Source organism: Oncorhynchus kisutch, linkage group LG1 (genome assembly GCF_002021735.2).
Source record: "Oncorhynchus kisutch isolate 150728-3 linkage group LG1, Okis_V2, whole genome shotgun sequence".
NCBI lineage: Eukaryota > Metazoa > Chordata > Actinopteri > Salmoniformes > Salmonidae > Oncorhynchus > Oncorhynchus kisutch.
In genome coordinates, this window is record NC_034174.2 from 43956652 (window position 1) to 43983896 (window position 27245).

Below are 27245 nucleotides of genomic sequence, written 5' to 3' on the forward strand. Positions count from 1 at the left end.
TAAACAGCCTGGATGAAAGCACATCTTCATAAAAGCATTTTTATTTAGTTTCAACGCCCTTTAGAGATTTAGATCATGAATATCAGGACAGGCCCAAGCAGGTACAGATACACAAACAGGCTCTTCACTCCAGATCGTAAAACTGATCAGCATATATAATCTGATCACAGTCAACATGGAACAGGAGGTACTCAAACAACGAAATGTCACATGCTAGCAGAGAAAAATTGAAATTGTCTGTTGAATTATAACATTGTGTATGAACAGTACAAATAGGTTCAAACTCAGACAGCAAATAAGTACTCCCTGAGAAGCTGCTTTTCACATTAAGAGCAAAAAAAAAATTTGTAACAAAAGTTAAATAGCGAACAGGCTGGATGTTGAACAGTGAAAGGAGTAATGTTTCATATTCAACTGTTTTGAGTGGGTCATGGTCAGATAAATTGGATAGGTTAAAATGTGGTCCGAACATATTTCTTTGGACCAAAAATACACGGCGCAGAAACAGAGGAACATGGTGGGTATTTTAAAAAAAATTGACATATTTCAGTGAGTTAGCTTCTGTAAGACAAAACAGAAAAGCTAACAGCCAAAAAGGGTACACACCTTAATTTCATACTTCAAACCATCGTTCCATGCTTATTCAATTAACCTCAAATCCAACTTAGTCCGTTCCAACAGTTCCACATTTACCGTGATCAGTCCAAAACTAGGAGAACAAAAACTTTGTACATTAGTTTGAGTCAGTAGATGTGGGACATGACAGATACAGGAGGCAAAGCAGGTTAACTATTTTAAGTGCAGTAGAATGTGTAGTTACTGTTACTCCATTTAAAGCAGTCTAGGCATACACAGTACACAAATTCACTCTTTCTGCAACAATGATTTAACATCCATAGGTGACAGGCAAAACATGCTTTTGTCCTTACAATGCAAGATGGGGAATTACCTGAGGATGTTAGATTTTTTTAAAAATGTAATTCTCCAACCAAACGGTTGCTTTTTCATGTTCTCTTTCGGGACAAAGAAAAGGGCATAAAAGGAAAATGAACAAAGATAGAATTCTTACGAGTATATCACTAGCACTGTAAATCAAATAATAATTAAAGGTGCAGAAATTAAAACACATGAAGGATTGTTTCTCCAGGACAAAAAAAAAAAGGTAATCATGAATTAAAAAGAGTAAAAACAACACCATCTAAAACACAAAATACAATGTGTTTTAATTGAAGAAAAATAAAATAAGCCCACCAGTCCCCTCTGACATATTGTAGCAACCTTAGTCTACTCCGATGACATGGGTTGATAGACAGTGGTGGTTGGGAATCAGTAACAAATACATATATCCTCCCCAAATCAATGAAGTCATCTGTCAAATCAACCCTCTATGGCAGTGATAGGTGATACCCAGCCAGTTGCGCTGGTAATAGGTTGACGTTCAACTGGTGTTTAGTTCTGGTGATCATTTGAAATTATATTGGTGTTGATGAATGTAGGAGTTACTGTAGGTCAAGGGTCGGTCAGGGGTCGTGAACAGGGTATCAGGTGACATTAACATAGGCGTTGGTCAAGGGTCACGTACGGGGTATCAGGTAGGCCAGTCTAGCTGTCAATCATCTCAGACAGCTCCAGCAGGTAGTCATCCTCTCCCTTGCCTGGATCCAGCTCCAAGTCATCGTCCAGACGGTCATCTGTGAACTCGTTCATCAACTCGTCGAATTCGTCCATGGCGGAGGTTGAGGAGCTAGCGGAAGGGGCTGTTGCGGCCGAGCGAGACATCGCAACGCTGGGCCGCCGGGGCTTGGGCTGGATGGGTGTATTCACCACAGAGCTAGAGGAGAACAGAGTTTAAGCTCATTTAGCCATTGATGTTTGGCTTTATGCTAGGTTTAACCATATGACAGTATACGGGTGAGTTGTAACCGCAGAGCAGTTTGCCAGTGTTACCTCTGTGGGACTATGCAGGTCTCTGGGGCTGCTGTGGTGATGGCTGGGCTGTGTTGGTTGACAGGGACTGCCTGGGACTCCTCTCTCAGGGGGCTGGAGCTGAGGCCAGGGCCCGGGATGGTGGGGGGTCTCCTGGAGACCACAGGGCTTATCTGCACCTTCACACTGGAGGAAGTAGAGGACACCTGGAGAGAACACAAAGTTAACAGGTTACAATAACAGTGGTTGTTCAAAGTACATCTCCATAACATCACAAAAGGAAACCCTACTATGCTGAGAGAGCAACTTACTCTGTTTCACTTCAGAATTTGACGAAATTGGACTATCGGCTACTTTTGACCAATTAATTTAATGTGGTTACAGGGTTAATTATGCATGGTTACAGGCTTAAAACAGAAACAAAAAACACATTTATTCAGAGTGGTTAAGGTTAGGGCTATGGTTTAGGGAAAGCATAAAACTAAATTAATCAAGTCCTCTCCCTGCTTGCTGGACAATTTTGAATTTTTGAGGTGCAGTGGTCTGAGCAGAGCACTCTGGTTCTGAACGTTGTGAGTTTGAGCCCAGTGTGTGTATAAATATATATATATATGCATTTTGTTGTGAGCGTTGACGACTGCATATATATATTGACATTCTCAGGACCTTTTCAAACATCCAAAATCGACGTGTGTTTCTAGTGACCAGCCTGAGAGAGTGAGCTTTGAGACATACCTCTCTCCGTTTGCAGGGCAGTTCCTGCAGTGGCTCCTCCTGCACTGCATAGGTGCTATTGAGGGGTTTGACTGCAGCGACAGCAGATCTAGCTGATGTTCTCTTCTGGCCTGGTTTCACCTGGGCAGCCAGCTTCATAACAGAAGGCCTCACGTTCAGCTTGGGCCTCACTGCAACAACAGCACACAGGATGTCAGACTAATACTTTGGAGTTGATCTTTGCATAGACTTTCTAGATAAGTGTAGAAAAGAGCTGCGAGAGGATTTCTCTCTGGAGGCATATACCTTTAGCTTCAGTAGCTTGCCCTGGGGACTTCTTCTGGGCTCCATCCTGAGCCTTCTCAACCGGCAAACCTTTCACAGAGGGCCCAGGGGAGGCCGCTGCTGCGGCAGCCTGCTTTGGGGGACTAGCACCGCCTGGGGAGCCTCTCTTCCTCTTGCCTGGGGCAGTGCTGGAACTCCTGGGGCTGAGTGAGGGGGAGTCTGCCTCTGCCTGCCTCAGTGGAGACCCCTGCTGGGGGGAGGTGGCGCAGGGCAAAGGAGAGGCAGCCTTGGGTTTGAGGGTGATGCGCTGGCGAACGGGGGCTTTGGGTGCCTGGGCAGGTGCCTCCAGGGTGATTGAGGGGGGAGAGGAGGCGGCAGGGGTGCTCACACACACCCTCTTCTCCCGCTGGAGGGCGGGGCCAGTGGCCTGTTTTGGGAAAGAGTCTGCCTCGGCAGAGCCCTCTGGTTGGCTGGTGGACGAGGCCTGCTCTTCCTGCAGCTGTTGCCTGCGGAGCCTCTTCTCACGCATGATCTCCTCAAAGGTCTTCACCTTCACACTGTCACCGGACACAGCATCACTCCTACCGTTAGCAGGGCTCGCCTAAGGACCAGAGGAATAGTGACATTCAGTGACTAACAGAGCTGATTGAGTATAACTACATATTTGGATGTACAGTATTCATACAGAAGGACACAATTCTTACCTCAGTAGCAACAGAAGACTCCCTCTTCTCAGTCACCTCAGATGTCTTCTGGGTGGTAGTGCTGGCAGCTGTCAGGACAACAAAAGAATGTCTTAGAATTATACAAGACACTGCATCTAGTTGGGTCAAGCCAACTTACAACGCAAATTTCTATGAGCAATTCTAAAAGGTTTATATCAAATCAATAAACTCATTACCAGAAGAAGCTGCTTTGTTGATGCGCAGTCCCAGGGGCTTCTTGGTGCCTCCCTCTCCAGAGGCTGAGCCTGGGATTTTTCCGTTGGACACCTCCTGTCCCCGGGCCTGCATCTTGGCTGCCTTCTCCCTGCGGATCTCCTCCAGGGTCTTTACCATAACTCCACCTCCAGGAGGTGTGCCCCGACTGGGCATGGCTGGCTCAGTGGGTCCCTGGGAGTTCCCTGGAGATGCTTCCATAACCTCCTGCTTGGCCTTTCTGAGGCTGGGGCCTTGCTGCTGGTCCTCCTCCAGCTTTCTCTTGGCGTGGAGGATCTCCGAGAAGGTCTTCACGTGGAGGCTGACTGCAGGTTTGCCAGTAGTGCCTCTCTTTGGGGCCTTGCTGGTACTGGTGGTATCAGGAGTTGAAGGGAGAGGGTGGTCCCCCAGAGCTTGTCCTTGGGACTTAGCCAACTTCTCCCCCCTGATTTCCTCCAGGGTTTTGATGCGGATTATTTCCGGTGCTGTATTCTTACTGTTGCTCTCAGCTGAGGGAGGTTAGAGATTAAAATACAAACAATAATACATTTCATTCAACATATACAAACAACAATAATTGTATACTGTTAAAAGATACCCATTTCTAATGAAGATTGTACAAGCCACCCAAAGCACTTTTTGAAAGACATTTGTTAATTGTGAGAGGTAAGTTAATGATTTTACCTGATTCAGAGGCAGTAGTGGGTTCAACAGGTAATCCCAATCTATCCCTGACAGGTTTCAGAGCTAAGGGTTGAAAAAACAAACATGAAATGAATTCAAATTATCAATGACAATTACTTTAAACACCACTTTTACTTTAGTATCTAACAATTATGCATCTCCTGTGGCACAGATGGTCCTAGAGGGAATCTAACGTGGATTCCTTTGTTCCAGAACAGACACCTGATTCTGCTTAACCACTAATCAGGGACTTTAACCAATGATGGGATTCAATTAACACCCTGGGCATGCCCCAGGTGAACCTGGTTAGTGTTGATTGCATTCAATTTGGAAGCAGGCTGCCTCCCAGGTGTGAGCCAGGGGTGTAATCATTAGTCCAAATAGTAAAACAAGTTTGTTGGACAAATTCAGCTAGGTCCCTCCCTATTTAGTTTACTTCCATTTAAAAAACATTTTGCAACAGAATTGGCATAATGAATACACCCCAGGTGCCCCGTTCTAAAAGTGACCTAGGTTGAAGGGCCACTGCCCCTAAAACATTTAATCTCATCTCAAAATTGACTACAAAGTGTAAATGGGATGATTTGTCAGTCTCACCTAAAACAAAGGTAAGGTTGGGTTTGAATTACAATTACGTCAACAATTCATGGCCCCCTTTGCCAAGCTCCACATACAAATCGCCCCTTCACCTACCTTCATTGAATGGGACTCTGTTTCATCGCCCCTAGCACGTTAAAAGGATCACTGCCGCTTGAGAATGAATAGCCCTATACAGATTGACTATGGTGCTCCAGTTTGCATGCCCTGCTGAAGGACCCTAGTACCATACCATGTGGAATAAGTTGTTGAAGCTTGTTGGTCCCCAATGATGGTGAGTATAATGCTAGCTAGACCATACTGCTGGTTATGTATATTTTGACAATCATTATCATCGCTAGCATAGCTGACGTTACCTAGCTAGCTACCTAGCCAGAAACAGACTAGACCTTCATTACATTCTCTCTAGTCAGAACGTAGCTATGCCACGACCAGAACAGTGCGGAGCTGGCGTGAGATATGACTTGGAAAAATGTGCCTCAATTCAGGTATAGGAGATGGCAGCGTACTCCTAATTATCCCATTACCCGAACTGACAAATCAAGAAGCTTGAAAGACTGCTAGTTTTTGTCAGCATGCTTGGCTAGCTAATGCTTTAACAGCCCATTGGATTCAACAACAGTTCTGGTAGCTACTCACCTCAATGCTAGTCGTCACATTTTAATGGAATCCAATGGGCTGCTATAGCATTATCTAGCCTGGCATGCTGACAAAGCTAGTAGAAAAACCTTTGTCATGATTGTGATGTTGCCAGATTAACTTTAGATGCACTAAATTCAGCCAGCTAACTAAGATTGAGGGGACCACAGTATTTCAGCTAGCTAACATTAATCCAATTTGATTTGAAGCATTGCTAACTATTTTTTGACAAACTTAGTCATATAATGGCAACATTGACATTTCTCTCAAGTAAATTTGACATATGGCAAAGTTTCCTACTAACGATTTGCCCACTTTAGCAATGTCATATTTCTATGCCACTTTAAATTAGTGGAATTTATACTAAACAGTCAGCCTCTGAGGTGCAGGGCACAACAATTAATTGAATGCAGCTATGGCTAATACAATATGTTCTTGTATTAAATCATTATAGTGAATAAATTGCATATAGGCTGTGATTTATTTAGAATTAAATAAACAAAAAGCCTCAGTCTTCAGTGCCTTTGAATTCACTTTTAGAAACACGTTTAGCCAGTCTGTGGTTTCAGGCGAGCAGGCCAGCAGTGGAGAATACCATCTCCGCAGTTGCAGCGCTACTGGGGATGCTAGAAATCCTTCTGGCCAGGCTGGGCAGGGATGCAGAATTGTTTTTAAAAATAAATAAATGTATAGGTAGGCAAATTAACCCTATCAAATCAGAAAGCTCCTTGAAAAGAAATGATATGTCAGGCCTAATGAGCCAATATCCAGAATAGCCTTTTGTATAGATAATAGAATGAAAATGAATGCAAGAGATCAGATCTTTTATTTATAAATACTTTTCTACAATGACACAGCTAGCAAAACACCTCGTTACTTTCTGTTAACATGTAGTACACTTTTTTAGTATGCTTTTGGGATTTGGGTCTTTTCAGATTGCACAATTATTTTTTTTTAGTTGTGGACACTACATCACCACACTCCCTCTCTTGCTTTTGGTCCTCACCTTGACTTAGTACCTGTGTTTAATCACTTCCTTTATGAAAATATTTAGCAAACTCCATGCCAGTAGCTATAGCAGCACACAAGTAGCCTACAAATACATACTGGGACGGGCATGCCCTGAGCTCCTGAAGTGAGCACTACTGGAACTCTCCAGTCAAATTGGGCACGCTCTGCTCCAGCTCCGCTCACATACTCTGGTCCAGGGCATAACCTAGCCCAGTGGAACCAGCCTGATCACTGTGTTCGGTAGGTTTAGTCTGACCTGTTCAGACTTCAACTTTAACATAGTATATGTTTGTGCATCAGATACCACCTATCTCTGCCATTGGTAATAGAATATTCAAAGCTTCCACCGGCATTTCCCCATACATCTGCTTGTAGTTATTGAACTCAACCTGGAGGAAGTTTGTTTGTTGTGATTGAGTGGGAGGAAACAGCTGAAGGCAAGGTTCTGACAGATCGGTGTGACTTGGTGGTGGCTAAGACACATCAAACGATACCCCCAAGCCAACGCATGGTTGGCTTCTGTCATGGCCCCTAGCATTTCTATAGGAGCAAGTCAAAAAACTATGCCAAATCAGCGTGTGCAGTTCACCTTTAAGCGCGTGGAGTAATGAATAGGATTCTTTTTTCACACGCAAGTGATTGCTTTTGTTTAAAACACTATCTGCCTTCCAAATGAAAACCAGACTGAACAAAAATAAATGCAACATGTAGGTACCATGTTTCATAAGCTGAAATAAAAGATCACAAATGCTCGATATGCACAAAAATCTTATTTTTCTAAAATGTTGAGTATTTCTGTCTTTGTGCCCTCCAAGGCCGCTTCCATTGCAGTCATGTGAAATCAATAAATTAGGGCCTAATTTATTTATTTTTAACTGACTGATTTCCTTCTATGAACTAACTCAGTAAAATCTTAGAAATTGTTGAATGTTGTGTTTATTTTTTTATTCAGTATAGTTGGAAAAGTCTAACATGTTTTATAGGAAAGAGTAGTTTCTGAACAATACGACAGACTGGCACAGATTCCCGTTCCATTCGAGCAGGCAGTGTGCCTCCCTCACTGGTTTCGCTTGGTCATGTGATGAGCCATAGCCTGGTTCAACCCAGTTCCATCTTAATGTAACTCAATTAGTACAACCAGGGTAATTTTCATCAGGCACAGAAGACAAACGGGGAGGGACCACTAATACCTGTCCAATAAACGCTCATTTTAGTTTTCCATTGCCAAAAATGTCTAAATGTTTTCTGCAGCAAACAAAGAACAAAGGCTAACATGCTATTTCAATTATATTTTCCAAATTAAGAACTAGTATTCCTGATAGTCTGAGGACAATCAAATATCCCCAATGGATTGATTTACATTTCCCTTCGCATACCTTTCTGAGGCGGCAGGTCTGTTTCACCCTCGTCCATTTTCCTCCCGAGGCGCTCGGCCAGACAACGTTTCATTGGCAGGTCACCCCCGGCAGGAACTTCTAAAAGGTCAGAGATCATGGAAGCTTAGTGTTGGTGACCAATGGTACCACCAATAACGAGTAATTTTGTAGTTAATTTAACACTGTACATCTACCTCTAACAATTATTATTATTATTTGGAGGTGCTTACATTTTTCCACTTAGACTTGACAAATATGTCATGGAAATGTGTTTTTTGCATATCCCAACTGGGGTCACAGCCAGCATCAATTGAGGTTAAGTGCCTTGCTCAGGGGCACAGCGACAGATTTTTCACCTTGTCGGCTCCGGTATTCGAACCAGCAACATTTTGGTTACTGGCCCGACACTAACCTCGAGGCTACCATTGACTTCCTTACATTTTATAGATAAACAAGATAATGGAAAACCTTTACCGTTGACTGTTATTCTCTTCCCAAGCCTGTCCGCAACATTGCGTCTCACGGTCTCTTCACCAAAGACCACAGTGTCTGAGGGGGCAGCAAGTGTGTGTTTATATGTACGTGCGATTCACTTCAACAACATACAATCTGGGATCTTGTGTTAATCTATACACAAGGCTCAGTTAGATCAGTGTTCAATGATTCTTACCATCCTTGGCTGTAAAGAGAGATGGCCGGATGAAGGATCTCATGTTCTCCTTCTCTCCGCTGGCACCATTGTTCCGCTGATCTGAGCCCTGGCCAGGAACTGGATAACCTGACAAAGTACAGTTGATAAACTCACACCTCATCATTTACAGCATAATAACACAAAAGGCAATAGTAAATGTATTTGGGAGGTAAGAGGAAGGATGAACTCACCAGCTCTCCTCATACTGGCTTTCAGCGCTTTCCTCAGTCTGATCTCCTCCAAGGTTCTGACACCAAAGTCCAACGAATCATCTGTGCCAAAGAAACACTGTTAGCCGCTCAAAGAACATGGGGTCACTCCAGTCTCTTTTTCACATCATTTAACACCTGATTTACTTAACAAAAGGAACACCTCAATATGTGGTCCAGGTACAGTGCCTTCAGAAAGTATTCACACCCCTTGACTTTTCCCACATTTTGTTGTCTTGCATCCTGAATTTAAAATAGATTAATTCAGGGTTCGTACAGACAGTGGCAAGTCAAATTCAAGGACTTAAGTACCTTTTAACCTCTTAAGCCTACGGGGGCGCTATTTCATTTTTGGATAAAAAGACGTTCCCGTTTTAAGCGCAATATATCGTCACAAAAAGATGCTCGACTATGCATGGAATTGGTAGCTTTGGAAAGAAGACACTCTGACGTTTCCAGAACTGCGAAGATTTTCACTGTGAGTGCCCCAGAACTCATGCTACAGGCGAAACCAAGATGTTTCTGCAACCAGGAAATTTCTGGATTTCTGAGGATTTCTGAGGCACCAATTTGCATAATCTCCTTATATGGCTGTGAATGGGACAGGAATGAGCCTGCCCTTTCTATCGTTTCCCCAAGGGGTCTGGAGCATTGACGTATTTGCAGGCATATCATTGGAAGATTGACCATAAGAGACTACATTTTCCAAGTGTCCCGCACGGTGTCCTGCGTGGAAATTGATGCGCAAAACTCAGGTGCTGGTATTTTTCCATGGAATTCAGAGACAAACCATGCTTCCACGAACGGCATATCAATGAAGAGATATGTGAAAAAACACCTTGAGGATTGATTCAAACAACGTTTGCCATGTTTCGGTCGATATTATGGAGTTAATTCGGAAAAAAGTTCGACGTTTTGGTGACTGAATTTTCGGTTCGTTTCGGTAGCCAAATGTGTAGTAACAAAACGGAGCAATTTGTCCTACACAAAGAATCTTTCAGGAAAAACTGGACATCTGCTATGTAACTGAGAGTCTCCTCATTGAAACATCTGAAGTTCTTCAAAGGTAAATTATTTTATTTGATTACTTTGCTGGTTTTTGTGAAAATGTTATGTGCTAAATGCTACGCTAATGCTACGCTAAATGCTACGGCAGCCATTATCACTCTTACACAAATGATTGATTTGCTATGGTTCAAAAGCATATTTTGAAAATCTGATATGACAGTGTTAAGAAAAGGCTAAGCTTGAGAGCAGGCATATTAATTTTCGGTTTTTCGATTTTGAGAAATCGTTAACGTTGCGTTATGGTAATGAGCCTGAGGGTGTAGTTACGCTCCCGGATACGGTATCAGTAGTTCAGAGAGGTTAAAGCAGTAATATTTATTTTCCAGGACCATTAATTTGGCCAGGTCGCAGTTGTAAATGAGAACTTTGTAATAGTTAATATTATGCAATTGTTTCTAGTCGCCACCAGATGGCAGTATATAGCTACAACCCCGTGAAAAAATGAACTTCGTATTCATCACTACCTTGCAAGTTCTACTCAATAATACATTGTTTCACCACTTATTTAATACATATGAGTGTTAGCACTAATAAGAAGACAATTGGGACATGTCCACTGGTGAACACTGGTCAACCAAGATGGCATAGCAGTTCAGACGTCTTTTGTCCTAGTCTTGTCCTGTGTATATATATATATATTTACAACTTTTTTTCACAACTTTTATTTTTATTTTCCATCAACTCATCTTCAAAACACACTCCTGCAACCCGCCTCACCAATTTATATTTATAAAAAAGTATTATTTACCTCAAATCTGTAATCCTCCAAGAAGCTAGCCTGAAGCTAGCCCAGAAGCTAATCCAGAAGCTAGTTAGCTTCTTTACTGGCAAATCGTTAGTATTCAGCTAACCACGGTTTGTGGTCATCAGCTATCCTTTAGCTCGAAAATCTATCGCCAGTTTTGTACGGCGCAGCGCGGCTCGGAACGGAACATACCGGACCAATTTTTCTCTCCATGTCCCTGGATTTCAACTGCTCTCTGGACATTCATACCCGGATCTCACAGCTAGCTAGCTGCTATCCGTGTGACTATCGGCTTTCGTCGATTCCGGAGCAAACATCAATTATTCCGGAGCTAGCCAGCTCAGTCAATCACTCCTGAGTTCCATCAATCACTCCTGGGCTGCAGTCACCTATCCGGACCCGTTTTACTGCCTACGGAGCCCCACCGGGCCTTCACAACTGGACTGCCGACGTTATCTACCCGAAGGAAATCCGTCTGGCTCCTCCGTCGCGACATTACCTGAACGCCCATCTGCGGCCTGCTAACCTTTAGCTGTCTTACCGGCTGCTATCTGAATAGACAATCGGACTATATTTATTTTTATTATTATTATTATTATGTTTTCTTCTTGGGCATCTATAACTATATCTATTGTTTTTATTTTTGTTGTGTGATTTGGATTAATCCCCTCTACCACACGGAACCCCACTAATCTACTGACGGAACACAAGAGGTGGCTAACAGACCTCCATCCTATGCTAGCTTGCTACCGATGGCCTGGCTAGCTGTCTAAATCGCCGTGACCCCCAACCAACCCTCTCCACTCACTGGACCCTTTTGATCACTCGACTAAGCATGCCTCTCCTTAATGTCAATATGTCTTGTCCATTGCTGTTCTGGTTAGTGTTTATTGGCTTATTTCACTGTAGAGCCTCTAGTCCTGCTCACTATACCTTATCCAACCTATTAGTTCCACCACCCACACATGCAATGACATCTCCTGGTTTCAATGATGTTTCTAGAGACAATATCTCTCTCTTCATCACTCAATACCTAGGTTTACCTCCACTGTATTCACATCCTACCATACCTTTGTCTGTACATTATACCGTGATGCTATTTTATCGCCCCCAGAAACCTCCTTTTACTCTGTTCTAGACAACCAATTCTTATTGCTTTTAGCCGCACCCTTATTCTACTCCTCCTATGTTCCTCTGGCGATGTAGAGGTGAATCAAGGCCCTGCAGTGCCTAGCTCCACTCCTATTCCCCAGGCGCTCTTTTTGACGACTTCTGTAACCGTAATAGCCTTGGTTTCATGCATGTTAGAAGCCTCCTCCCTAAGTTTGTTCTATTCACTGCTTTAGCACACTCTGCCAACCCGGATGTTCTAGCTGTGTCTGAATCCTGGCTTAGGAAGACTACCAAAAATCCAGAAATTTTCATTCCAAACGACAACATTTTCAGACAAGATAGAATTGCTAAAGGGGGCGGTGTTGCAATCTACTGCAAAGATAGCCTGCAGAGTTCTGTCCTATCCAGGTCTGTACCCAAACAATTTGAACTTCTACTTTTAAAAATCCACCTCGCTAAAAATAAGTCTCACCGTTGCCGCCTGCTATAGACCACCCTCTGCCCCCAGCTGTGCTCTGGACACCATATGTGAACTGATTGCCCCCCATCTATCTTCAGAGCTCGTGCTGCTAGGCGACCTAAACTGGAACATGCTTAACACCCCAGCCATCCTACAATCTAAACTTGATGCCCTCAATCTCACACAAATTATCAATGAACCTACCAGGTACCTCCCCAAAGCCTTAAACACGGGCACCCTCATAGATATCATCCTAACCAACTTCCCCTCTAAATACACCTCTGCTGTATTCAACCAAGATCTCAGCGATCACTGCCTCATTGCCTGCATCCGTAATGGGTCAGCGGTCAAACGACCTCCACTCATCACTTCAGCGAGCAGGCCTTTCTAATCGACCTGGCCGGGTATCCTGGAAGGATATTGATCTCATCCCGTCAGTAGAGGATGCCTGGATATTTTTTTAAATGCCTTCCTAACCATCTTAAATAAACATGCCCCATTCAAGAAATTTTGAACCAGGAAAAGATATAGCCCTTGGTTCACCCCAGACCTGACTGCCCTTAACCAACACAAAAACATCCTATGGCGTTCTGCATTAGCATCGAACAGCCCCCGTGATATGCAGCTGTTCAGGGAAGCTAGAAACCATTATACACAGGCAGTTAGAAAAGCCAAGGCTAGCTTTTTCAAGCAGAAATTTGCTTCCTGCAACACTAACTCAAAAAGGTTCTGGGACACTGTAAAGTCCATGGAGAATAAGAACACCTCCTCCCAGCTGCCCACTGCACTGAAGATAGGAAACACTGTCACCACTGATAAATCCACCATAATTGAGAATTTCAATAAGCATTTTTCTACGGCTGGCCATGCTTTCCACCTGGCTACTCCTACCCCGGTCAACAGCACTGCACCCCCAACAGCAACTCGCCCCAGCCTTCCCCATTTCTCCTTCTCCCAAATCCATTCAGCTGATGTTCTGAAAGAGCTGCAAAATCTGGACCCCTACAAATCAGCCGGGCTAGACAATCTGGACCCTTTCTTTCTAAAATGATCTGCCGAAATTGTTGCCACCCCTATTACTAGCCTGTTCAACCTCTCTTTCGTGTCGTCTGAGATTCCCAAAGATTGGAAAGCAGCTGCGGTCATCCCCCTCTTCAAAGGGGGGGGGGGACACTCTTGACCCAAACTGCTACAGACCTATCTATCCTACCATGCCTTTCTAAGGTCTTCGAAAGCCAAGTCAACAAACAGATTACCGACCATTTCGAATCTAACCATACCTTCTCTGCTATGCAATCTGGTTTCAGAGCTGGTCATGGGTGCACCTCTGCCACGCTCAAGGTCCTAAACGATATCTTAACCGCCATCGATAAGAAACATTACTGTGCAGCCGTATTCATTGATCTAGCCATGGCTTTCGACTGTCAATCACCACATCCTCATCGGCAGACTCGACAGCCTTGGTTTCTCAAATGATTTCCTCGCCTGGTTCACCAACTACTTCTCTGATAGAGTTCAGTGTGTCGAATCGGAGGGTCTGCTGTCCGGACCTCTGGCAGTCTATGGGGGTGCCACAGGGTTCAATTCTTGGGCCGACTCTCTTCTCTGTATACATCAATGAGGTCGCTCTTGCTGCTGGTGAGTCTCTGATCCACCTCTACGCAGACAACACCATTCTGTATACTTCCGGCCCTTCTTTGGACACTTAACAACCCTCCAGGCAAGCTTCAATGCCATACAACTCTCCTTCTGTGGCCTCCAATTGCTCTTTAATACAAGTAAAACTAAATGCATGCTCTTCAACCGATCGCTACCTGCACCTACCCGCCTGTCCAACATCACTACTCTGGACGGCTCTGACCTAGAATACGTGGACAACTACAAATACTTAGGTGTCTGGTTAGACTGTAAACTCTCCTTCCAGACCCATATCAAACATCTCCAATCCAAAGTTAAATCTAGAATTGGCTTCCTATTTCACAACAAAGCATCCTTCACTCATGCTGCCAAACATACCCTTGTAAAACTGACCATCCTACCAATCCTCGACTTTGGCGATGTCATTTACAAAATAGCCTCCAATACCCTACTCAACAAATTGGATGCAGTCTATCACAGTGCAATCCGTTTTATCACCAAAGCCCCATATACTACCCACCATTGCGACCTGTACGCTCTCGTTGGCTGGCCCTCGCTTCATACTCGTCGCCAAACCCACTGGCTCCATGTCATCTACAAGACCCTGCTAGGTAAAGTCCCCCCTTATCTCAGCTCGCTGGTCACCATAGCATCTCCCACCTGTAGCACACGCTCCAGCAGGTATATCTCTCTAGTCACCCCCAAAACCAATTCTTTCTTTGGCCGCCTCTCCTTCCAGTTCTCTGCTGCCAATGACTGGAACGAACTACAAAAATATCTGAAACTGGAAACACTTATCTCCCTCACTAGCTTTAAGCACCAACTGTCAGAGCAGCTCACAGTTTACTGCACCTGTACATAGCCCACCTATAATTTAGCCCAAACAACTACCTCTTTCCCAACTGTATTTAATTAATTAATTAATTTTGCTCCTTTGCACCCCATTTTTATTTCTACTTTGCACATTCTTCCATTGCAAAACTACCATTCGTGTTTTACTTGCTATATTGTATTTACTTTGCCACCATGGCCTTTTTTGCCTTTACCTCCCTTCTCACCTCATTTGCTCACATTGTATATAGACTTGTTTATACTGTATTATTGACTGTATGTTTGTTTTACTCCATGTGTAACTCTGTGTCGTTGTATCTGTCGAACTGCTTTGCTTTATCTTGGCCAGGTCGCAATTGTAAATGAGAACTTGGTCTCAACTTGCCTACCTGGTTAAATAAAGGTAAAATAAATAAAATAAACACTTCCTATTTGCATTACTAGACAATTCCAGCTTAATGACGACTTTATAATTGGGCATTTGGGAAGATACTACTTAACTTCTTGGTGACAGGGGGGCAGTATTGAGTAGCTTGGATGAATAAGGTGCCCAGAGTAAATTGCCTGCTACTCTGTCCCAGATGCTAATATATGCATATTAGTAGTATTGGATAGAAAACACTGAAGTTTCTAAAACTCTTTGAATGATGTCTGAGTATAACAGAACTCATATGGCAGGAGAAAACCTGAGACAAATCCAACCAGGAAGTGGGAAATCTGAGATTTGTAGTTTCATTTAAGTGATTGCCTACCCAATATGCTGTGTCTATGGGGCCAGATTCCCAAGGCTTCCAGCAGATGTCAAGTCTTTAGAAAGTTGATTGAGGCTTCTATTGTGGAAGGATGTCGAATAAGAGCTATATCAACAAGTGTACTAGGCTGAGGCCAATCAGCTTTCTGCGCGTTCCTTTTTCCTGGAATATTATTGAAGATTTATTATAAAAAGATCCTAAGGATTGATTGTAAACATCTACAAACTAATGGAACTCTTGACTTTGTCTGGATTTTGCGCTTGCGCATTGTGCCTTTGGAATAGTGAACTAAACTCAAACAAAACGGAGGAATTTGGACATAAATATGGACGTAATCAAACAAAACTAACATTTCTTGTGGGAGTCCTGGGAGTTCATTCCGATGAAGATCAGCAAAGGTAAGTGAAGATTTATAATGCTATTTATGACTTGTTGACTCCACAATTTGGCGGGTAACTGTATGGCTTGCTTTTGTGGCTGAACGCGGTTCGCAGATGATTGAATATTGTGCTTTTGCGAAATCTGACACAGCGCTTGCATTAACAAGTTTCTTTAATTCTATGTAAAACATGTATCTTTCAAAGTTTATGATGAGTATTTCTGTTATTTGACATGGCTCTCTGCAATTTCTCCGGATGTTTTGGAGGCATTTCTGAACATGGCGCCAATGTAAACTGAGGTTTTTGGATATGAACTTGATCCAACAAAACATACATGTATTGTGTAACATTGAGTCCTGGGAGTGTCATCTGATGAAGATCGTCAAAGGTTAGTGATTCATTTTATCTATTTCTGCTTTGTGAGACCTCTCTTTGGTTGGAAAATGGCTGAATGCTTTCTGTGACTAGTTGCTGACCTAACATAATGAAATGTTCTGCTTTGCCGAAAATCCTTTTTGAAATCGGACACTGGTTGGATTAACGAGAAGAGTATCTTTTTAAAATGGTGTAAAATACTTGTATGGTTGAGGAATTTTAATTGAGATTTCTGTTTTGAATTTGGCGCCCTGCAATTTCACTGGCTGTTGGCGAGGTGGGACGCTAGCGTCTCGAACGATCCCAGAGAGGTTAATAGCATCTTGCTTCCGACTGGCAGCTTTGGTGCCGCAGAGAAGGGCGGGTGGGCTTTTTGAAGCACTAATAATTCAAGCATCAATGTAATGCATTCTATATGCAATTGTTACTAATTACCACCAGACAACAGTACATCTCCACAGCCTCAAATAACTGACTATTCATTACCTTAAACCTTCTACTCAATAATACGTGTTTAACTACATAGTGTAAGTCGTAAGTCAGTACTGATGATGTTGACTGATTTCCTTATGAATTGTAAGTCTTTCAAAAATCTTTGAAATTGTTGCATGTTTCATTTATATTTTTGTTCAGTGTACATAATATTAAATTGTCTTTATATTTCAAATGTAATTTATTTCACAATTTTAGGTCCCACAGGCTTTCCCAACACATGACATGAATGTGAATTCTGACAGTGTAAAATGCCCTTAGTTGACTCAAATGTATTCAATACCCATTTGAAGAAAAACAAGTTATTTGTGTGTTTGATAAGATTAGAGATTCTATCAGGGGACCCTATTTAAATTTTAGGGGACCCCACATGGGTCCTGGACCGCAGGTTTGGGAACCCCTGTACTTCCCTGCTTGCTTCAATGCGTCCTCTCTATTTGCAGCCTCACTCACCACTGTCTAACTAATCTCTATAAAATAAAATGTTATGAGAACTTCTAGTAACCCATCTTTTGATTATAGCTAGCTTAATTTCAGTCAAATGCTGCTTGCTGCGGCCGAGGTCAGGCTCCATTCAACGTTAGCTTCTAACTTCATACTTCTAGCAAGCTAGCTACCTACAGTGGGGCAACAAAGTATTTAGTCAGCCACCAATTGTGCAAGTTCTCCCACTTCAAAAGATGAGTGAGGCCTGTAATTTTCATCATAGGTACACTTCAACTGACAGACAAAATGAGGAAAAAAAATCCAAAGAAATCACATTGTAGGATTTTTTATGAATTTATTTGCAAATTATGGTGAAAATAAATATTTGGTCACCTACAAACAAGGCTCTCACAGACCTGTAACAACTTCTTTAAGAGGCTCCTCTGTCCTCCACTCGTTACCTGTATTAATGGCACCTGTTTGAACTTGTTATCAGTATAAAAGACACCTGTCCACAACCTAAAACAGTCAAACTACACTATCGCCAAGACCAAAGAGCTGTCAAAGGACACCAGAAACAAAATTGTAGACCTGCACCAGGCTGGGAAGACTGAATCTGCAATAGGTAAGCAGTTTGGTTTGAAGAAATCAACTGTGGGAGCAATTATTAGGAAATGGAAGACATACAAGACCACTGATAATCTCCCTCGATTTGGGACTCCACACGATCTCACCCCGTGGGGTCAAAATGATCGGTGAGCAAAAATCCCAGAACCACACGGGGGGGGCCTAGTGAATGACCCGCAGAGAGCTGGGACCAAAGTAACAACGCCTACCATCAGTAACACACTACGCCGCCAGGGACTGAAATCCTGCAGTGCCAGACGTGTCCCCCTGCTTAAGCCAGTACATGTCCAGGCCCGTCTGAAGTTTGCTAGAGAGCATTTGGATGATCCAGAAGAAGATTGGGAGAATGTCATATGGTCAGATGAAACCAAAATAGAACTTTTTGGTAAAAACTCAACTCGTCCTGTTTGGAGGACAAAGAATGCTGAGTTGCATCCAAAGAACACCATACCTACTGTGAAGCATGGGGGTGGAAACATGCTTTGGGGCTGTTTTTCTGCAAAGGGACCAGGACGACTGATCCATGTAAAGGAAAGAATGAATGGGGCCATGTATCGTGAGATTGAGTGAAAACCTCCTTCCATCAGCAAGGGCATTGAAGATGAAACATAGCTGGGTCTTTCAGCATGACAATGATCCCAAACACACCGCCCGGGCAACGAAAGGAGTGGCGTAGCCAGTCTCCAGACTTACAGAAAACGTTTGACCTCTTATATACCCTTTGTTGGCAATGACAAAGTATTGAGAAACTTTTATTGACCAAATACTTATTTTCCACCATAATTTGCAAATAAATTCATTAAAAATCTTAATGGATTTTTTTCCCTCATTTTGTCTGTCATAGTTGAAGTGTACCTATGATCAAAATTACAGGCCTCATATTTTCAAGTGGGAGAACTTGCACAATTGGTGGCTGACTCAATACTTTTTTGCCCTACTGTAGCTAATAGACAGAGCCCTTGAACTACATTGAAATTGGACTTAAATATAAGCAACTATTTGCGAGTTGTATATTCATTCTACGACTGAATCTACATTTGCCAGGCATTTTAGCTATCGATGTGACATTTGGAGGCACTTCCACCAACACTGCTGAGTGGCAGTGTTGGTGGAATGAGCGAGTTTGCCTGCCAACCAGAGAGCAAAACACGTTAAAAAAAACATCTGCAGTCTGCCTGAATTATTTTGCAAGACCAATATATTTTTCATTAAACATGTCTGTTCTCTCATTTTAATTCAAGTACTAACTTGAGAAAATGTGATTTAAGGTATTCCAGTACTTAATTTCAGAGCGCCAAATTTAAGTACCTCAAGCACCTTGTGCGAACCAAGTCTGTTCATGTGGCTCTTCATGGCCAACTGAAAAAATATATAAAACGCAACATGTAAAGTGTTGGTCCGTGTTATGAGCTGTAAGAAAGTGAAACACGTGAGAAAATTCAACTAAGTAGTCTGCCTGGAAATGAATTTGTAAGACCAATACAGAGATGAGGTGGTCATTCTAAAACCATGTTAAACCCTATTATTGACAGTGAGTGAGTCCATGCAACTTCTTACATAACACCCAATAATGTCAAAGTGGATTAATGTTTTCATTAAAATAATTATTTAAATAAAGCTGATTGGTCTTGAGTCATACAACCCCTTTTATGGGAAGCCTAAATAAGTTAAGGAGTAAACATGTGCTTGACGAGTTACATAAGAAGTTGCATGGACTATGTGCAATAATAGGATTTAACATGCTTTTTAAATGACTACGTCATCTCTGTACCCCACATAGAATTATCTGTAAGGTCCCTCAGTCGAGCAGTGAATTTCAAACACAGATTCAACCAAACACCAGGGAGGTGCCTTGCAAACAGTTGTTGGAGAGGAAGAAATCCGCTCAGGGATTTCACCATGAGGCCAATGGTGACAAACAGTTAGTTTACTGTGATATACGGGAAAACTAAGGATGGATCAACAACATTGAAGTTACCACAATTCTAACCTAATTGACAGAGTGAAAAGGAAGCCTGTATAGACAAAAAAAAAACATGCATCCTGTTTACAAGGTACTAACATAATACTGCAAAAAAAATGGCAAAGCAATTCACTTGTTGTCCTGAATACACCATGTTATGTTTGGGGCAAATCCAATACAAAACATTAGAGTACCACTCTCCATATTTTCAAGCATAGTTTTTGGCGGCATCTTGTTATGGGTATGCTTTTAATCGTGAAGGACTGTGGAGTTTCAGGATAAAAAAATCTAACGGAATGGAGCTAAGCATAATCTTATAGAAAAAACGGATCCAGTGTGTTCCACCAGACACTGGGAGATGAATTCACCTTTCACCAGGACAATAACTTAAAACACAAAGCCAAATCTACACTGTAGTTGCTTACCAAGACAGTGAATGTTCCTGACTGGCCAAGTTACAGTTTTGCCTTAAACCTACCTGAAAACCTATGGCAAGACCTGAAACTTATCTAGTAAAAATCCATTTGACAGAACTTGAAGAATTTTGAAAATAATAAAATGGGTAAATGTTGCACAATCTAGGTGTGGACATCTCTTACAGACTTGCCCAGAAAAACTAAACTCTTATCACTGCCAAAGGTGCTTCTACAAAGTACTGACTCAGGGGTGTGAATACTTATGTAAATTAGATCTGTATTTTATTTAATGCATTTGCAAACAAATATGGCGTATTGTGAGTAGATGGGTGAGAATCTATTTAATTGATTTTGAATTCAGGATGTAACAAAATGTGGAATAAATCAAGGGGTATGAATACTTTGAAGGCACTGTATGTCATGACATAGAACAAGTGGTGGGATGGGCCTTTCCTCTTGTTCTCTATTGCTCCTTAATTGTTTTTCTTTTTTTCTTTTTATTATTTAACTTGGGCAAGTCAGTTAAGAACAAATTCTTATTTACAATGACGGCCTATCCCGGCCAAACCCTAACGACGCAGGGCCAATTGTGCACCTCACTTTGAGACTCCCAATCATGGCCGGTTGTGATACATCCTGGAATCGAACCAGGATCTGTAGTGATGCCTCTAGCACTGAGATGCAGTGCCTTAGACCGTTGCGCCACTTGGGAGCCCTTAAGGGGGAGGCCAATGACATACAGGATTCCCACCAGAACAACTCCTTGAATGCCCAACTCTTTGAAGTAAACAAAAAATACTACTTTACTCAAAACATATTTTTATTACACCTTAGTATGTGTACTTTAATGAATTTATACTTGGGATATCTCTTTTCAACAGTAAAAATAGCTGGCGGATGTCTTTTAAAGGGATTGTTCCATTCGAAGGTCTTTCAATTACAACACTGTTTTGTCAATGAAGCACTGAAAAGCGAAGCCGTCAACTAAAGTTTGAGCCTACCCTTGTAGCGTTTCAAACTAAATCTGTTAAAACAGGCATTGTTTAAATGTTAATCTATTCTATGTGTTCTGTGTCTTTGTCCTCTTCTTACCTGAGGTGGAGCCCACGGCCATCTTCCTGGGAGAGACCACTCTGGATCCGTCTGAGCCAGACCTGCTGTCCTCCCCCTCTGACAACTGATCTGCACGCACACACAAAAAAAACGTTTAAATGGTATTTCTCATTATTCTGGAAAAAAACTATTGCACTGTACCCAAAAATATCCATATCATTTTCACCTAGCACTTTAATCACCTTAAAGGTCTGCTCCACTGTCTCTGCGCAACTGCCCCTTTTAAGAGCTCCTTTCTGTGACTGCGCTGTCTCTTTCCATTGCCGAGCCTATTCTTGCCCTACGGACTACATGCTGTTCAAATTTTATATTGCTTGTTATTGTTTCTTTCTACATTGTTTGCTTTTCCTTTTCTAGTGATAGTGTGTAAAGTGTGTTGTGACCTTTGTAAATTGCACTTTAAATAAACTTGACGTTTCTCACCATCTTCATCCTCATCTTCGTCATCTGCCGGGTTAATAACCACAGGCGGGTGAGTGGGGCTGGGAACGTTCTCCTGAGTCTCAGCCTTAATGACCCCACGGAGCTGGGGATTGGCTGGGCTGGGGATGGGGACAGGAGGCAAAGAATCCTCATGAGGCTCCTCCTCTTCTTTCAGGGCCGAACCTGAGTGACAAGACAATTAAGCTCAGAAACTATGGATAAACTCTGGTTCTGGTGAAAAATAGGTTCATAAGTGAATCCAAATATGTTATTCATCTCAATCATCATTTATCTGCTGATACACTACCATGTCAAGTGAAAATCATGTCAATGTGTTTGAGCCATGCGATGCTAAGGAGATAAAGATCAGTAAGCTAATGGTGGCTTGGTCAGGATCGGCCTCTTCAGAGCGATTACTCACTTTTGTTGGGCGGTACGTATTGGCCGTCTATTAAGCGTGGTTTCTCGTGGTGGAAGGCACAGTGTGGCTTCTGGCAGCCAGCAGGCTGGTTCTCCCAGTAACAAGCAATCTCCTTCCTGTTTTTCTGTAAGAGGGGAAGAGAGCAGGTCAGAAAATATAGCATAATGTCTTGCAACATATGAGTCTTTATGAAAGCTCACTTTAAAAAACAAAGTGAAATTCATCCCTAAAAAGCTATGACCGATTGCCTCAAAATGGCCAGGTGAAAAACTAGGGAATATGGTATTACTGCGAGGAGACCCCAAAAAATATTTTAATGTCCCCCCGACAAGTCCAGAGGCACACAACCCCTAACCCAGGTTAAGAGAGGGTATTTCTCTACACTTCCGTAATGGCAACTCAAGACACACACAGCCTTGAGTATGCAAAGCTTTAAGGGGATATTCCTGAAATACATTTTTGGTTTGTTTGACAAAATTGAAGCAAGAATGAGCAAAAATGGTCCACTGAAAAAGAGAGCACTATCCTAACCTTGATCTCCATGTGGCGGAACTTGCAGACCTGTCGGAAACAGCGGCTCTCCTGCCACAGGCTGCAAACGACCTCACTGCCCATTGCGGCTTCACAGTGTCTGAAGGGGCAACTGTCACCCTGCACCAGGAGACAAAAACACAACCATGTTAATACTTCTGAGAGCTGCATTTACACCACAAACACAGCAACACAGAAAATGCTACAGTGCTAGTTTCTCTTTATGACCCATACCTTAGCGCAGTTGGAGTAGTAAAAGAAATAGCAGTCATCTCCATGGTTAGTCATGTTCAGGATGGTGGACTGGATTCACGTCCAGGTCAGGGATGTTCTCTTCAGGGCCAACAGGACTCTCCCTAGGCTGGCAACAGTTAAACAGAAGCCATGGTCATTTCTCTGCCATTAGTGGACTTGATTGCTTCACTGTGGTGGCAACAGAACTCCACAGAGTTGAATTTGAATTTCTTTGAGGACTATGGTGACACAGGTAACTGACTAAATAAAGGAAACACCAACATAAGTGTGACTTAATTAATAGGATGTTGGTCCACCACGAGCCGCCGGAACAGCGTCAATGCTACTTGGCATAGATTCTACAAGTGTCTGGAACTCTCCTGGAGGGATAAAACGCCACTCTTCCACAAGGAATTCCATCATTTGGTGTTTTGTTGATGGTGGTTAGTGCTGAGCGATTAACCAAACTTTTTTTTAAAGCACGAATTGACTGACATTGGTTCAATTATTTGAATTCCACTTCGTTACATCTTTTTCTTCCTGTGAGCTCAATGGGCAGTTCTTGTCAAGATAAATCAGATGAAGCCTGAACTATGCGATGTAGAAGGGAGTTGTAGTTTCCAGTAGGCCAACATTCTACATAGTTTAGCTCAGAAAACATGGTAATTAACTACAATGATCATAATCCATTGTGCGTTCACTTAAACCCAGAAATCTGCTCCTTTTATTCTCTGTTCCTAACGCACTAGACAACCAGTTCTTACAGCCTTTAGCTGTACCCTCATCCTACTCCTCCTCTGGTGATATAGAGGTTAACTCAGGCCCTGCAGACTCCAGTACCACACCTATTCCCCCAGGGACTATCATTTGTTGACTTCTGTAACCGTAAAATCATGTTAACATCAGAAGCCTCCTCCCTAAGTTTGTTTTATTCACTGCTTTAGCACACTCCGCCAACCCTGATGTGCTAGCCGTGTCTGAATCCTGGCCTAGGAAGGCCATCAAATTCTGAAGTCTACATCCCCAATTACAACATTTACCACCAAGATAGAACTGCTAAAGGGGGCAGGGTTGCAATCTACTTCTCTATCCAGGTCTGTGCCCAAACAGTTTGAGCTTCTACTTCTCAAAATCCACCTTTCCAGAAATAAGTCTCTCACTTTTGCCGCTTGCTATAGACCCCCCTAAGCCCCCAGTTGTGCCCTGCTCATTCTTTCCTTACAGTTCTCTGCTGCCAATGCCTGGAACAAATTGCAAAAATCACTGAAGCTGGAGACTGATATCTCCCTCACTAAATTCAAGCATCAGCTGTCAGAGCAGCTTACCGATCACTGTACCTGTACACAGCCAATCTGTAAATAGCCCACCCAACTACGTCATTCCCCAAATTGGTATTTATTTTTGTACCCCAGTATCTCTACTTGCCCATCATCATATGCACATTATCACTCCAGTGTTAATGCTAAATTGTAATTACTTCACCACTACAGCCTATTTATTGCCTTACCTCCCTAATCTTACTACATTTGCACACACTGTATATAGATTTTTCATTGTGTTTTCCCCCGATTGTGTTATTGACTGTACATTTGTTAATCCCATGTGTAACTCTGCTGTTGTTTTTGCCGCACCGCTTTGCTTTATCTTGGCCAGGTCGCAGTTGTAAATGAGAACTTGTTCTCAACTGGCCTACCTGGTTAAAAAAAAAATAAGTAAAAAAATTGGGGTGGGATCTGGTGACTGACACAAACACACCCTTTAAACCCTACGCTCCTTTCTTCTAGCCACGGTAGCCAAAATAATGGACAACTGGCACTAACCATGATGTGATGCTAATTGCTTAATTCATTCAGGAACCACACCTGTGTAGAAGCACCTGCTTTCAATATATTTTGTATCACTCATTTACTCAAATGTCCACGACAGGAATATGAACCAGAGTAGAAGTTGCAGAGAAACTAAACTCTGCTTGAAAGGGTTGTGGGGCTAAACTCACCTGTAGTGGCTAAGAAGATTCCTCCTTTCCTCACACACTTCTGATAGGGTGTCTCCGTGGCAACAAAGGTCCTGAAGGAACACTTGATCCGTGAGATAAAAGGAAAAAGGGATTGTCCAGAGACACTCGTCGTCCTATGACCTCCCTTATGACTCCTTCCAGCCAGACTGCTAAGCATTACAGATGGATGGTGCAAGAACGTCCATTCTTTTGTAGATTATTTTTTGTTAATGGGGGGGGAATAATGTGAGATAGAAGCGAATCCAAAAAGACAGCCAGAGGAAAAAAGGAGAGGTTTTGAAAGAGAAAAAAAAATGGGGTGAAGAGAGGGGGGGAAGAAAAATCTTCAACTTCTTCTTAAACTTGATGGCATAAAGGATGCTGTAGAAAAATATAAGTAAGGGTGGGGCTTCTAGGGATTCCAGCAGACAAAAAGTTGAGTGGAAAAAAAGTGGTAGGGATTTTGCATAAAATCTTCTGGGAATCTACTTTCTTTATAATGAACTCTATCCCACATCCAAAGATCTTCAGGAATGGACAAGAAGCTGCTTCTTAACCTAGATTTAAATAAAACAAAAACACTCCCCTGGAGAACTGAATAGAAATTGGTTAGAGTACAGGACAGACAATACTTGCACACAAACACAGTATCTGAACTGCAGTTTCTCACCAAAGTTTAACAACATCAAGAGAGAAAATGTATAACATGACAAGGATGTGCCAACACCATCCACAATAGCGTATGATTAACCATTGTTTCCCAACTCCGGTCCTGGAGTATCCCCAACAGCACACATTTTTGTTGTAGCCCCTGACAAAAACATCTGTTCCAATTTAGCAATGGCTGGATGATTAGTTGACAAGTAATATCAGGTGTGCTTGTCCAGGGCCACAACATAAAGATGTACTGTTGGAGATAGAGGAAAAGAGTTGGGAAACATTGTAGAGCATGGGTCAAACTGAATTTGACTATAACAGACTACACAACTGGGTATTGTGTAATCCATTATTGGGAGCTCAATCAGCTCATACTACTTGATATGTTCAGATATCAACCCATTGCTTCAATTTTATGTATTTCATTTGGAATAATAAAATGTTAAACTGTATGTTGTTTAACATTTGACACATCTGTCCAGAGGCCCCCAGAACATCTTGTTAACTTGGAGAGCCTCGATGTAGGTTTGCAATTTCGATGAGTAACATACCGCACTGTTATCGTACAATCCAGGACAGACATTTCGAATAATGTAATTAGGTCATTAAACAGCTAAAAAAACACGTTATTTAAAACGTAAAATTATAAAACATTAAATATATTGGCAAGACGAATTACCAGAATTACTGGGCGAATGCGATTTTCATCTTCATACGTGGTAGTTACTGAAAACACAAAATGCATTGCAACATTTAGATAGCTAACGTTACTCATGTTATATAGGACTGATTTAGAAAAAGAACGTTCCAAATTACGATACACGCGTTTGTAACTTTTGCCCCACATCAAAATAACTAACGTTAGCTCAGGTAACTAGAAACAAATCGTTCTGGTTGTATTTATATTGGCGTGTGTATTAGGTAAATTGTTATTCACATTCAGGGTTCCCTGACATAAGACTCCATGATCAAATAAAGGCTGAATAAACTCCAAAGCCAAGTTACCTGGCTAACGTTAACTAGTTACAGTTAACTAAACAATAGAAACAGTCACTTCCTATTTTAGGTACGTTATTGCAAATTAAATGTCTAACCGTCCTTAGCTAGCTAACGTTAAACTCAGTCATCGTTATGTCATTGGCAAAATGAACTGGGTGGTAATTGTATTCAACAAACGTTAGCTAGTTACCAGCTATGTATAGACTCTGGTTACAAGGCCTCGATGCTAGCAACTAATATTATACTTCTTGGCCTAGCCCAAACTCTGTGGCCTGGTTGATAGCGACGAGGCTCGAGCTAACTCGTTGTTGCTAACATTAGCTAGCTAACTCGGACGTTTTACACCTCGCTTCCAAGTAACGATCTACCCTTAAATAGTAATGCAATGACATCAAGACAAAACAATGATTTAATAAAGCGAGTTAGTTACCAGTATTACAAAAAAGATTAAAATGTTTGTCCCACTACAAGAGAACAACACGTCCGCCGGGTTCCTTGCTGCGCAGCACTGGAGCCTGGAACAAAATGGCGACGAC

The 27245-nt window shown here is 42.3% G+C and overlaps 1 protein-coding gene and 1 long non-coding RNA gene across 6 annotated transcripts; one reads left to right on the forward strand and one right to left on the reverse strand.

Annotated features, from left to right (window-relative positions):
• Positions 1 to 23: 23 nt before the first annotated feature.
• On the reverse strand, positions 24 to 27245 carry zc3h11a (zinc finger CCCH-type containing 11A). 5 transcript variants are annotated; one of them, XM_020486313.2, is made up of 19 exons: positions 27140 to 27245; positions 26390 to 26436; positions 25054 to 25124; positions 23058 to 23184; positions 22824 to 22943; positions 22293 to 22416; positions 21872 to 22054; positions 21428 to 21517; positions 9032 to 9112; positions 8820 to 8927; positions 8624 to 8698; positions 8150 to 8248; positions 4527 to 4589; positions 3827 to 4351; positions 3630 to 3697; positions 2947 to 3526; positions 2662 to 2831; positions 1948 to 2132; positions 24 to 1831 (listed from the first exon to the last, which is right to left on the reverse strand). In XM_020486313.2, the coding sequence occupies exons 4-19, from the start codon at positions 23109 to 23111 to the stop codon at positions 1603 to 1605; spliced, it is 2754 nt and encodes a 917-aa protein (XP_020341902.1). In that variant the 5' UTR covers positions 23112 to 23184; positions 25054 to 25124; positions 26390 to 26436; positions 27140 to 27245; the 3' UTR covers positions 24 to 1602. The 5 variants fall into 5 exon arrangements, with proteins under 5 accessions (XP_020341902.1, XP_020341885.1, XP_020341877.1 ...); XM_020486296.2 differs by having other exon boundaries at positions 25054 to 25610; XM_020486288.2 differs by having other exon boundaries at positions 25054 to 26436.
• On the forward strand, positions 4976 to 21873 carry LOC116374217 (uncharacterized). The gene is made up of 3 exons (XR_004210050.1): positions 4976 to 5134; positions 5255 to 5397; positions 21433 to 21873. It is a non-coding gene; the product is annotated as an uncharacterized LOC116374217 (long non-coding RNA).